Here is an 11,979-nt window from a genome sequence, read left to right on the forward strand (position 1 = left end):
ATTCATTGGTTGATTCTTGTATGTGCCCTGACCGGGGATTGAACCTGCAACCTTGGTGTATTGGGACGATGCTCTAACCAATTGAGCTACCCGGCCAGGGCTCTCCATTTTTCTTTGGTTCCTTAAAATAGTAAATTTTCTACCTTTTTCTTTAGTATGTTTATAGAAAAGATAATTTTACTTCATTCATTCAACTTTCACTTGACTCCTCTGTCTTGTGTTTACAGTCTCTTGAGCCAAGGTCTTTTCATAATTAAGGACTCCAGAAGAAAGGTCAGACATCAGGGAAAAGGTTTTAAAATGAAAACAGTATCTTAGAAGTTACTCCTCTGACCTGTGGTGGCGCAGTGGATAAAGCATTGACCTGGAAATGCTGAGGTCGCCGGTTCGAAACCCTGGGCTTGCCTGGTCAAGGCACATATGGGAGTTGATGCTTCCAGCTCCTCCCCCCCTTCTCTCTCTCTCTCTGTCTTTCCTCTCTCTCTCTCTGTCTCTCCCTCTCCTCTCTAAAAAAAAAAATGAATAAAAAAAAAATCACTAGTTTTAAGCCTGACCTGTGGTGGCGCAGTGGATAAAGTGTTGGCCTGGAAATGCTGAGGTCGCCGGTTCGAAACCCTGGGCTTGCCTGGTCAAGGCACATATGGGAGTTGATGCTTCCAGCTCCTCCCCCCTTCTTTCTCTCCCTCTCTGTCTCTCTCTCCTCTCTCTCCCTCTCTGTCTTTCTCTCCTCTCTCTCCCTCTCTCTCTCCTCTCTAAAAATGAATAATAAATAAAATTTAAAAAAAAAAAAAGAAGTTACTCCTTATGTGTTCCATCCTCTTGCCTCAATGAAAAAAATTGGAAACAGTCAGACTTACTTTTACTATGAATATCAGCTTAAAAAGTGAGAGTGAAGCCTGACCAGGCGGTGGCACAGTGGATAGAGCGTTGGACTGGGATGCTGAGGACCCAGGTTCGAGACCCCGAGGTCGCCAGCTTGAGCATAGGCTCATCTGGTTTGAGCAAAAAGCTCACCGGCTTGGACCCAAGGTCTCTGGCTCAAGCGAGGGGTTACTCGGTCTGCTGAAGGCCCGTGGTCAAGGCACATATGACAAAGCAATCAATGAACAACTAAGATGTCACAATGCGCAACGAAAAACTGATGATTGATGCTTCTCATTTCTCAGTTCCTGTCTGTCTGTCCTTGTCTATCCCTCACTCTGACTCTCTGTCTCTTTAAAAAAAAAAAAAAGTGAGAGGGAAAATGGGTATGTCGTTCCCTTTCAGTAGAGAAAGCAGTCCTCCAAAGATGTGGCCCTGTGCCTGTTTTCATGGTTCTTCACCTTATCCTTCTGAGGTTCCACAGATTGAGTGTGATGTGTGGCCTTCCCTGGGGCCACCTGAAGCACATCTTGAGGAGCTGCCTTTACTTTTTGCTGTATGTGCCTTCTGTTAGGGATAGACGGTTGGTCAGAGGTGGTTTACTCTGATAATTCCCTTGGATCAGTCATGTGGGATGTGTTATAGCTTAGGGATGTGTGGGTAGGATTACATGTGTGAGAGACGGAGAAAGGCCTCTTCTGTGGCTTTGTAATGAACTGCACCCAGCATGGGCCCACTGATTGCCTAACCTTTTCTTCTTTTGCTTGAACTCAGGGGCAGAGGCCTGGCCTCCAGGGGTTTGTCTTAAATATGTCGGGGGAGACCAGTTTGGACATGTGAACATGGTGATGGTGAGATCGCTAGAGCCCCAAGAGATTGCAGATGTCAGCGTCCAGATGTGCAGCCCCAGCAATGCAGGAATGTATCAGGGACAGTGGCGGATGTGCACTGCTACAGGACTCTACTATGGAGGTGAGTATGTCCTTGTGCAGCCCAGGGTGAAGGAATTAAGGTAACATCTTACTGCATCCCCAATGTTGCTCAAAGAAGCTTTCAAATTATATAACAAACCACGGCCTCTTTTAAACAGTCACTCCATGCAGGTGAATGACTTGAACTTAATGACTATCTGGTTGGTTCAGTCCAGTGCTCTCTATACTAGGATTCTAGTTACAGTTTAGTGAATTGTATGAGATATATCTTGCATTCTAAACAATGATTTAGTAATTTTGCTGTTTTATATAATCAAGTAGGTGCTGAAGGCAGCCTTTGTTCACAGAATCTCCAGACACAAGCCATATAGAAGATACGACACAAAATACGCATACTTCCTTCACCCTGGTGCTGCGGGAACCTCTCACGCCTTCTCTGTACTGCCAGACTTTCAGGACAGAGTGATCTGTACTGCCTTCTCTTCTTCCTCCCGCATTTACGCTTCAGCCCAGTCTGTTCTTTCCCCACTTCAGCGAGATGTGCATCAGTGACCACCCAGTTCTCAGCTCCAGTCTTCATACTGACGAACCCCATCGTTTAGCACCTACACCAAGTGTTTTTCGAAACGTGCACCTTCCTGGACTCTCATAATACCTTTTTCCTTGTTTCTCTTCCCCTTTGACTATTCTTGCTCTGTCTCTGTCTGGTCTCATCTTTGTCTTGGGACCACTAGACTCTGAGCTGGGTTCCGATCATGCCTGGTGACCTCATCTACCCACATGGCGTCAGCTGTCAGCAGTACAGCATACACAGTCAGGCTCAAATCCATGTCTGTGACTGCACACTCTTCTTGGAGCACCAAACCTGTGTTTTAACTGCTTATGGATGGAACACCTGCCTAGTCTATAGATTTCTGAATTTTAGCATCTCCTAGACAAACATATTCTTCTCTTTGGCACCTTAGTAAGATGATCAGGTCAGAAATCTTGTTTTGTCTTACTATCCTTGATCACTATTGTTTCCACTATATCCCATGTCCTGGAAGCCCAAAGAAAAATAAATAATAAATGGTTCTTTGCCCTTAGGGAGCTCTTAACTGGGCTCATCACAGTGGGACCTTTGGAGGTATTTGAGGGGGTTCTGGAATTTTAGACAGTCCCCAGGTTACAAATGAGACAGGTTCTGTAAGTTTGTTCTTAAGTTAAATTTGTATGTAAGTTGGAACAGGTACATTTATCTATTAAATGCAACTTAGACAGATGTTTGTCTTAACATAGTATTTATTTTTACCTTTCTGTGCATATAAACACTTGGACATTTTCAAACCTGGGGACTACCTGTAGTGTTCTTATGTTTTTGCAGACAGTGGAAATGTTAAAAATTTCTATGTCCTTAGAAGTGTTTAATGTTAGAAAAGGTTTCTCTTAGTGCTTATGTGATGACATTCTTTGCCTAAAACCTTTGTACACGCTGCAGTAAAGCCTGGCTCCCTGGCGTGGGCACAAAGCTCCTGACGGTCTGCCTGGCCTTGCTTCATCTTCACTTCTGTCCTCAGTCACCTCCGTACTCCCCTGCAGCCAGTCCCTAAAGACACCCCTTGCTTTCACTCCTCCATGTCCTTCTGCTGTTCCCATTACCTGAACTATCTTTTTCCTCCTTCCCCAAACACTCCCGCTCATCCTCGGGACCTGGCTGTCACCTTTCCCTCCTCCCTCCTTTTTCCGTGCTCACTCTTCTCCCCCAAGGAAATGTATCCCTCCCTTTCTCATTGAATTGTACACATGCTTGTTATACTTAACAAGTGGTATTTTAAGTGTTTGTGTACTGATCCTTTTCTCCTACTAGACTGCTATTTGTTGAATAACAAATGAGCATGTAATCAGGTGTCAGCATGCAGAGGGATTGTTTGTCTCTCCTCTCTGGGCTCTGTTTTCAAGCCACTGCTCTTGAAGAATCTTCTTACCCCACCACTGAAAACAGTTTCTCCACGCTGAGCTCCCTCTGCGTTTCTTGCCCTCTCTTTCCTTTGCTTCTCTTTGGTGCTTTACTGAACTACTCAGATAATTTGATGAATGTCTCATATCTCCTTTAAAATTTATGTTGCTATGTGTCTCCGTTATCTTTGTAACTCTTCAAAAAACTGAGCCCAGGGCAAAGCAGAGAGTGGTAACTGAGTTGATTTCTTTTTAAGATTTTATTTATTGATTTCAGAGAGAGGAGAGAGAGAAAGAGAAAGGAGGCGAGGAGCAGGAAACATCAACTCGGAGTAGTTGCTTTTTTATTTTAAATTTCTTTAAAAATTCATTTTAGAGAGGAGAGAGAGAGGGAGGGAGGGAGGGGGGGAGAGAGAGAGAGAGAGAGAAGGTGGGGAGGAGCTGGAAGCATCAACTCCCATATGTGCCTTGACCAGGCAAGCACAGGGTTTCGAACCGGCGACCTCAGCATTTCCAGGTCAAAGCTTTATCCACTGTGCCACCAGTAGTTGCTTCTTGTATGTGCCTCAACCAGGCACATATGTATGTGTTTTTGAACCGGGGACCTTAGCTTTTCAGGTTGATGCTTTATCCACAGTGCTACCACAGGCCAGGCTGAATGGATATGTTTAAAATGAATGTTAGCATTTTTAAGGCAGGCGGAGTATGACATACATGACTTTTTTTATAAAGGCCTTTGATGTAAAGGTACTGCTTTTTAGTGTGATTCAGGATTTGAGAACACTAGTCTTGTTTTGTGTGTGTGTGTTTTAGTGTAAAATTAAAAATATATAATTAGGCCCTAGCTGGTTGGCTCAGTGGTAGAGTGTCAGTCTGGCATGTGGATGTCCCAGAATCGAATCGATTCCCGGTCAGGGCACACAGGAGAAGCAACCATCTGCTTCTTCACCCCTCCCCCCTTCTCTCTCTCAGATCTCTCTCTCTCTCTTTCTCTCTCTTTTTCTTCTTTCTTTTCCTCCTGTAGTCATGGCTCAATTGGTTCGAGCGCATTGGCCCGGATGCTGAGGATAGCTCTGTGGAGCCTTGGCCTCAGGTACTAAAAATGGCTTGATTGCAAGCATGGCCCCAGATGAGCAGAGCATTGGCCCCAGATGGGGTTGCTAGGGGGAATCCCAGTTGAGGTGCATGTGGGAGTCTGTCTCTCTTATCTCCCCTTGTCTAACTTAGAAAAGAAGAAAATAATTACCTTATGAAGGAAGTATTAGCTACATTTTATGGATGAGGAAACTGAAGATCTGAGAAAATTAATGGTTTGTCTAAGGTACGGTAAAAGTTATAAATTAGCCATAGATTTATAGTTATAAATTAACAAAAGTAGTTTTATGATCTTGCATTAATTTGGCCCTCACTACTGTATGTTCACAAGGAAACTTTGGCTCCACGGTGTTGGTACTTGTTAGGGTTTAGGGAGGGAGTCCTCTCTCTATTTCAGAGTTAGTAAGACTGAGGGTGGCATTGAGTTTGGCAGGGTAGTTGGGTAAATAACGTCTGAGTTCTCCCAAGGAGTTCCTACCTGCTAGGACCGTGATGGCGAACCTTTTTATAAAAACCGCCCACTTTTGCAGTGCTGGTCAACCTTGTTTCTCCTCCCCACCAGTGGGCCAATCGCTGTGCTGTTTCGCTGTTTGGTTGCTCTGCTACTGCCCGCCATGAAAACTGGAACACCCACTAGTGGGTGGGAGGGACCAGGTTGACCAACACTGCAAAAGTGGGCAGTTTTTATAAAAAGCGCCATCACGGTGCTAGGAGATGCATAGTTTCTATAGGACATTTGACTCTTGGAAAGGAATAAGAACGTTGTCCCTATTTTAGTCTTGATACCAACAGCAACGTGCCTCCCATCTCCCTAGTAGAGTGCCCTCTTCCAAATTCTACAACAGAGGTTGACCCCTGCACTGTGATAATTTTTTACAAATCAGAGGGGTTCTAGTTGTGAAGTAAGGTCAAGTGACACTAGTTATCACCTACTGATGAGGGCTCCTCCTACCTGAAGTAGCTCTTCTTGGAAATACATCACATGGGTCCCTAGAGACATTTCACATATAGATTAAATACTTGTACATTATTCTTTTAGTTTCTCAGAGGTTAGAAATGGAACTTCCAGGCCCTAGCCGGTGACTCAGTGGATATAGTGTCAGCCTAGTGTATGGATGTCCCAGGTACAGGAGAAGCAGCCATCTGCTTCTTTCCCCCTTCCTCTCTCTCTTCTCTCCCTCTTCCCCTCTAGCAGCCAGTGGCTTTGTTGGTTTGAGTGTGGCCTTGGGCACTGAGGTTGGTCCCAGCGCATCAGCCTCAGGCACTAAAAAGTAGCTCAGTACTTGAGCATCAGCTCTGATGGGGGTTGCCAGGTGGATCCTGCTTGGGGTGCATGTGAGAGTCTGCCTCACTATCTCCCTTCCTCTCACCTAAAAAAAGAAAGGAGGAAGAGAGAGAAAGAAAGAAAGGGAGGGAGGGAGGGAGGGAAGAAGGAAGGAGGATAGATAGATGGAATTTCCCTTATTAAGCTCACAAAATGTAATATACCCAACATATTAGTAAAAATATTGGGAGCTCTATGTAAACCACACTGTTGATTTCCTAAAATCTTTTTTTTTTTTTTTAGCTCCAATTTACAGACTGTCCTCCCTAGCCAGTAGTTTTTGGACTGTTCCCTCATTCTGTATTTTAACTGATCATGTTATAAAAGAAGCTCTGGATTCATAAAGACTTCCTCCAGACTCCACACAGGTGTCTTCTATTTAGATGCTGTTCTAGTTGACTTTTCTGCCAGTCCTTAATGTGTGTGTGTGTGTGTGTGTGTATGTGTGTGTGTGTATGTGTCAGAGACAGAGAGAGACAGCGAGAAGGACGGAAAGGGACAGACAGACAGAAAGGGAGAGAGATGAGAAGCATCAATTCTTTGTTGCAGTTCCTTAATTGTTCATTGATTGCTTTCTCATATGTGCCTTGACCCGGGGGCTACAGCAGAGTGAGTGACCCCTTGCTCAAGCCAGCAACCTTGGGCTCAAGCCAGCGACCTTTGGGTTCAGGCCAGTGACCATGGGTCATGTCTGCGATCCCACACTCAAGCCAGCAGCCCATGCTCAAGCTGGTGAGCCCACGCTCAAGCCGGCAACCTCCGGGTTTTGAACCTGGGTCCTCTGTGTCCCAGTCGGACTCTTACCAACTGTGCGACCGCCTGGTCAGGCAGTTTTTAACCTCTTGACCCAACTTTAGGACGTTTCTCTCTTTTTTTTTTTATGTTGGACTGAAAAAGGCAGCCTCATTTACTTTTAGAAGATCCTCAATAAGATGCTTTCTGTTTCAGTTCTGGTCTCTAGAATTTTCTAATATCAGAAATATGAGTAGCCCTTGAAAACACCAGATTTCTGTTTTGACAGATGAAATGCTAACCTAAGCTGATTGTGACTTGTATGGGAATTGTTTTTAGAAGAGAATTTCAAAATGTGAGATCTGCAACCCTTAAATATTTTTATGTTATAAGGTCTGTATTAAGTTTATATGGTAACAGGCTTTTTCAGCCTCAGAGAAGAAAGCCTGCCTTTGGTTCTACTGCCAAGGAGATGGTGATTATTTGGTGGTCGTGTTCAGGTAGTTCCGAGTGAGTCAAAGGCAGTGGGAAATGGGTGTAGTTCAGATTAAACCAGCGGTTCTCAACCTGTGGGTTGCGACCCCAGTGGGGTCACCTAAAGCCATCGGAAAATACATAATGCATATCAGGTATTTACATTCTGAATCATAACTGTAGCAAAATTACAGTTATGAAGTAGCCACCAAAATTATTTTTTGGTTTGGGATCACCGCAACATCAGGAACTGTATTGCTGGGTTACGGCATTAGAAAGGTTGAGAACCACTGTATTAAACTCTAAAATGCGGATATGTGGGTCCTGAACCTCTGTGAAGCATAGAAGATCAAGGAATCAGATGAAACAGTGATCTATCTATAAAGGATAGTAAAAAATATTTGCATGTGTAGGTATGAAGCATCAAATGTTTTAGACTATTTGAAATTCAACTGTGAGTAGTTTTGCTGTGTGTTAGTGCTAACATTGTTTTATCAGTAGCTTTATTATTTCTCAGTAGACCAAATAACTATGTAAGGACATGGTAGAGGGGCAATAATATAATTTGAAAGCAGCATATTTTTTTGTTGTGGTAGCTACAGCCCTTCTGTTTATAGAAACTTAAATATTATTTATTGATTTGAGAGAGAGAGAGAAGGGGGGAGGAGCAGGAAGCATCAGCTCGTAGTAGTTGCTTCTCCTGTGTGCCTTGACCATGCAAGCCCAAGCCCAGGGTTTTCAACCAGCGACCTCAGCATTTCAGGTTGACTCTTCATCCACTGCACCACCACGGGTCAGGCCAACAGAAACTTCTTTTACTCTGGAATGGTAGGTTCCAAGGGTTCTGAATTTTGGAATTGACAGTTCCGTTAAGATTTTTGAAATTAAATATAATTCTTTATTAAAATATTAATATGCTTATTGTTAAAAAGAAAATACTGTAAAACCACCGACCACTTCAAATATTAAATATTTAGGCATAATTTGTTTTAAAAAAGGGAATCCTGTGCACTGTCAATGGGAGTGCAGACTGGGGCAGCCTCTGTGGACAGTGGTGTGAGGGACCTCAAAATAGTAAAAATGGGAACTGCCTTTGACCTAATGATTTTACTGCTAGCTATATATTTAAAAAAAAACTCAAAACACTACTTTGAAAGAACATATATACCCCTATGTTCACTGTAAAGTTATTTACAGTAGCCAAGATATGGAAGTAAAGCTGTGGTGTAACACACACACACACAGTAATATTGATTGGCCATAAAAAAGAATGAAATCTTACCATTTGTGAGAGTATCAATGAACCTAAAGGGTACTGTGCTAAATGAAGTGAGTCAGTCAGAGACTGGATTTTAAAGAGCAAAATAAATGAACAAACAAAATAGACTCATAAATACAGAGAACAGACTGATGGTTGTTAGAGGGGTTAGGTGAAAAAAGTGAAGGGATTAAGAACAAATTGGTAGTTACAAAATAGTCACGAGGATATAAAATACAGCACAGGGACTCTTGTCAATGATATAATTGTGTGTGGTGCCAGGTGGGTACTGGGAATATTGGGAGGACACTTGTTAAAGTAACTATATGATTACCTAACCACTATGCTTTACATCTGAAGCTAAGATAATATTGAATGTAAACTTTAATTGAAAAAGAAAATTAAAATATATATATACTGTATATATATATTTAATTAATTTAATTAATTAATTAATTTACTTTTTACAGAGACAGAGAGTCAGAGAGAGGGATAGATGGGGACAGACAGACAGGAATGGAGAGATGAGAAGCATCAATCATTAGTTTTTCGTTGCACGTTGTGACACCTTAGTTGTTCATTGATTGCCCTCTCATGTGCCTTGACCATGGGGCTACAGCTGACCAAGTAACCCCTTGCTTGAGCCAGCGACCTTGGGTCCAAGCTTATGAGCTTTGCTCAAACCAGATGAGCCTGCGCTCAAGCTGGCGACCTCAGGGTCTCGAACCTGGGTCCTCTGCATCCCAGTCTGATGCTCTATCCACTGCGCCACCGCCTGGTCAGGCTATTTTTTTTTTAATGTATTTTTTTGAAGCTAGATGCGGGGAGGCAGAAAGACAGACTCCCACATGTGCCTGACCAGGATCCAGCCGGCATGCCCACCAGGGGGTGATGCTCTGCCCATCTGGGGCGATGCTCCATTGAGGCTGGAGCCATTCTAGCACCTGAGGTGGAGGCCATGGAGCCATCCTCAGCACCCGGGCCAACTTTGCTCCAATGGAGCCTTGGGTGTGGGAGGGGAAGAGAGAGACAGAGAGGAAGGAGAGGGGGAAGGGTGGAGAAGCAGATGGGTGCTTCTCCTGTGTGCCCTGGCCAGGAATTGAACCCGGGACTTCCACATACCGGGCCAATGCTCTACCACTGAGCCAACCAGCTAGGTCTGTATATATAATTCTTAACTTTTTGTGTGTGATTGCATTGGTAAACGATACAGTTGAGGCTCGATCTAGTTTTAAAGCGTTCAGTTACTTCGAGTATAGTTCTATCGTGTATAGTAAAACATTTACACATAAAACTTTCTGCACTTCTTTGATTCTTTTTTTTTTTTAAGATTTTATTTATTTATTTTAGAGAGGAGAGAGAAAGAGAGAGAAAGAAGGGAGGGAGAGGAGCAGGAAGCATCAACTCCCTTATGTGCCTTGACCAGGCAAGCCCAGGGTCAAACCAGCAATCTCAGCATTCCAGGCTGGTGTTTTATCCACTGCGCCACCACAAGTCAGGCCTCTTCTTTGATTCCTATGTGACAGTAATTTTAATATGCATCATTGGTTTAATGACTACTTATGGGAGGAAGGGTAGAGCCATTATCATGTGAAATGGACATATTTAATTATATGATGCATTTTTTTTTGAGAGAGAGAGAAAGAGAAAAGAATCAACTCATCATTCCATGTAATTGTGCACCCATTGATAGCTTCTCATATGTGCCCTGACCAGGGCTTGATCCATTGCCACTAGCCAGGGATATAAGATGCATTTTGATTTCAGAAATATTAAAAATGAGGAAAAAAGTAAGAGTTATTATGGAGCAGATATGTACATTTCCCCTTCACAAAAAATGTTACTATATATGCTGAAATTGTTTTAGATAAGAAATTCTTCAGGTTTGACTGAGAAGTTGTGTGACGGGAATTTTTAGTAAATGCCATTATGAACCCTTGCCACTGAATCAGACCTGAGCATATCTCTTACAGATAAGGAAGCAAGCATAATACAGTAGCTTTCCATTCAGATCACGGTGGACACCTGATTTATCTGTGTGTGTTGTAAAACTACTGGGAAATGTGTGGGTTTGTTTTCTTTTTAACGGAATGATTAGTGTCTGAAATAATGTAAAGTGTTTTTAAGCTTTATATGATGCCTTAGCTTTTCTGATGCAGTGTGTATTCCTTAAATACTGCTCAGAATGTAATTGCTTTATTTTTAGAAAACTATCTGTAGCCTTGTAGTAAAAAGTGAGAATCATTGGAAAGGGTATTTTTATACTGAAAAGTAAATTGCATTCTGTTCCCGTAATGATGCTTTGACACTAGTCACATAATGCTTTAATGGCTTTTTCCTTCAAATGGCAAAAGACATTTATTACTTAGAAATTAGGTAAAACTCTCTTGTTTTTTCTCCTTATCTTTGGAGAGTGTCTGCTTTCCTTATTTTATGGCAAGAATTGTCAGTCCTGAAGGGATGCTGTGAGCTCGCTAACCTCTAGGTTTTGTTTTGTAGTGATCAGTGTCCTTCCATTTTCCTCTGATGATTTTTAAGAGTTTCGCTTGTAGTTTGTTTTGAGATGGTTTTGAAAACAATTGAATTCTGGAATGGGTTAAGGTTAGGGTTGGTAGCTATAAAGTCCTGCATCCTTAGAATGAATATGTTCTAATTTTCCTTGAGACTGTTACAGTTGTATAGTTTCTCTTTTATATTTAGAAATAAGAAATTATTAAGAAGGCAGCTCTTATTTCTTATTTGAGGAATTAAGTTTTTTTAAATAATATATTTTATTTAATTCAGTATAGTCAAAATATTATCATTTTTTTTTGTGTGTGTATTTTTTTCTGAAGCTGGAAACAGGGAGAGACAGTCAGACAGACTCCCACATGTGCCCGACCGGGATCCACCCGGCACGCCCACCAGGGGCGATGCTCTGCCCGCTAGGGGGCTATGCTCTGCCCCACGGGGGGGGGGGGTCGCTCTGCCGCGACCAGGGTGACTCTAGTGCCTGGGGCAGAGGCCAAGGAGCCATCCCCAGCGCCCGGGCCATCTCTGCTCCAGTGGAGCCTTGGCTGCGGGAGGGGAAGAGAGAGAGAGAGGAAGGAGGGGGGTGGGGGTGGAGAAGCAAATGGGCGCTTCTCCTATGTGCCCTGGCCGGAAATCGAACCCAGGTCCCCCCGCACGCCAGGCCGACGCTCTACCACTGAGCCAACCGGCCAGGGCAAAATATTATCATTTTAATGTGTGACGTTAGCCACATTTCAAGTACTCTATAGCTACAGGTGGCTAGTGTCCTGACCTCTTGGGAAGTATAGCTCTATAAACTAGCATGTATCAATATTTTTTTTTGTAATAAATTATATAGAACTGGTGGTGTTCTTTTA

The 11,979-nt window shown here is 43.0% G+C and overlaps 1 protein-coding gene across 1 annotated transcript in view; it reads left to right on the top strand.

Annotated features, from left to right (window-relative positions):
- Nucleotides 1–11,979, top strand: part of ILRUN (inflammation and lipid regulator with UBA-like and NBR1-like domains) — an 89,301-nt gene that overhangs the window by 39,352 nt on the left and 37,970 nt on the right. The window contains exon 3 of the mRNA XM_066359610.1: nucleotides 1,636–1,833. Within this exon, the coding sequence (XP_066215707.1) occupies nucleotides 1,636–1,833 (198 nt within the window). The remainder of the gene's footprint in view (nucleotides 1–1,635; nucleotides 1,834–11,979) is intronic.

Source organism: Saccopteryx leptura, chromosome 1 (assembly GCF_036850995.1).
Source record: "Saccopteryx leptura isolate mSacLep1 chromosome 1, mSacLep1_pri_phased_curated, whole genome shotgun sequence".
Lineage (NCBI taxonomy): Eukaryota > Metazoa > Chordata > Mammalia > Chiroptera > Emballonuridae > Saccopteryx > Saccopteryx leptura.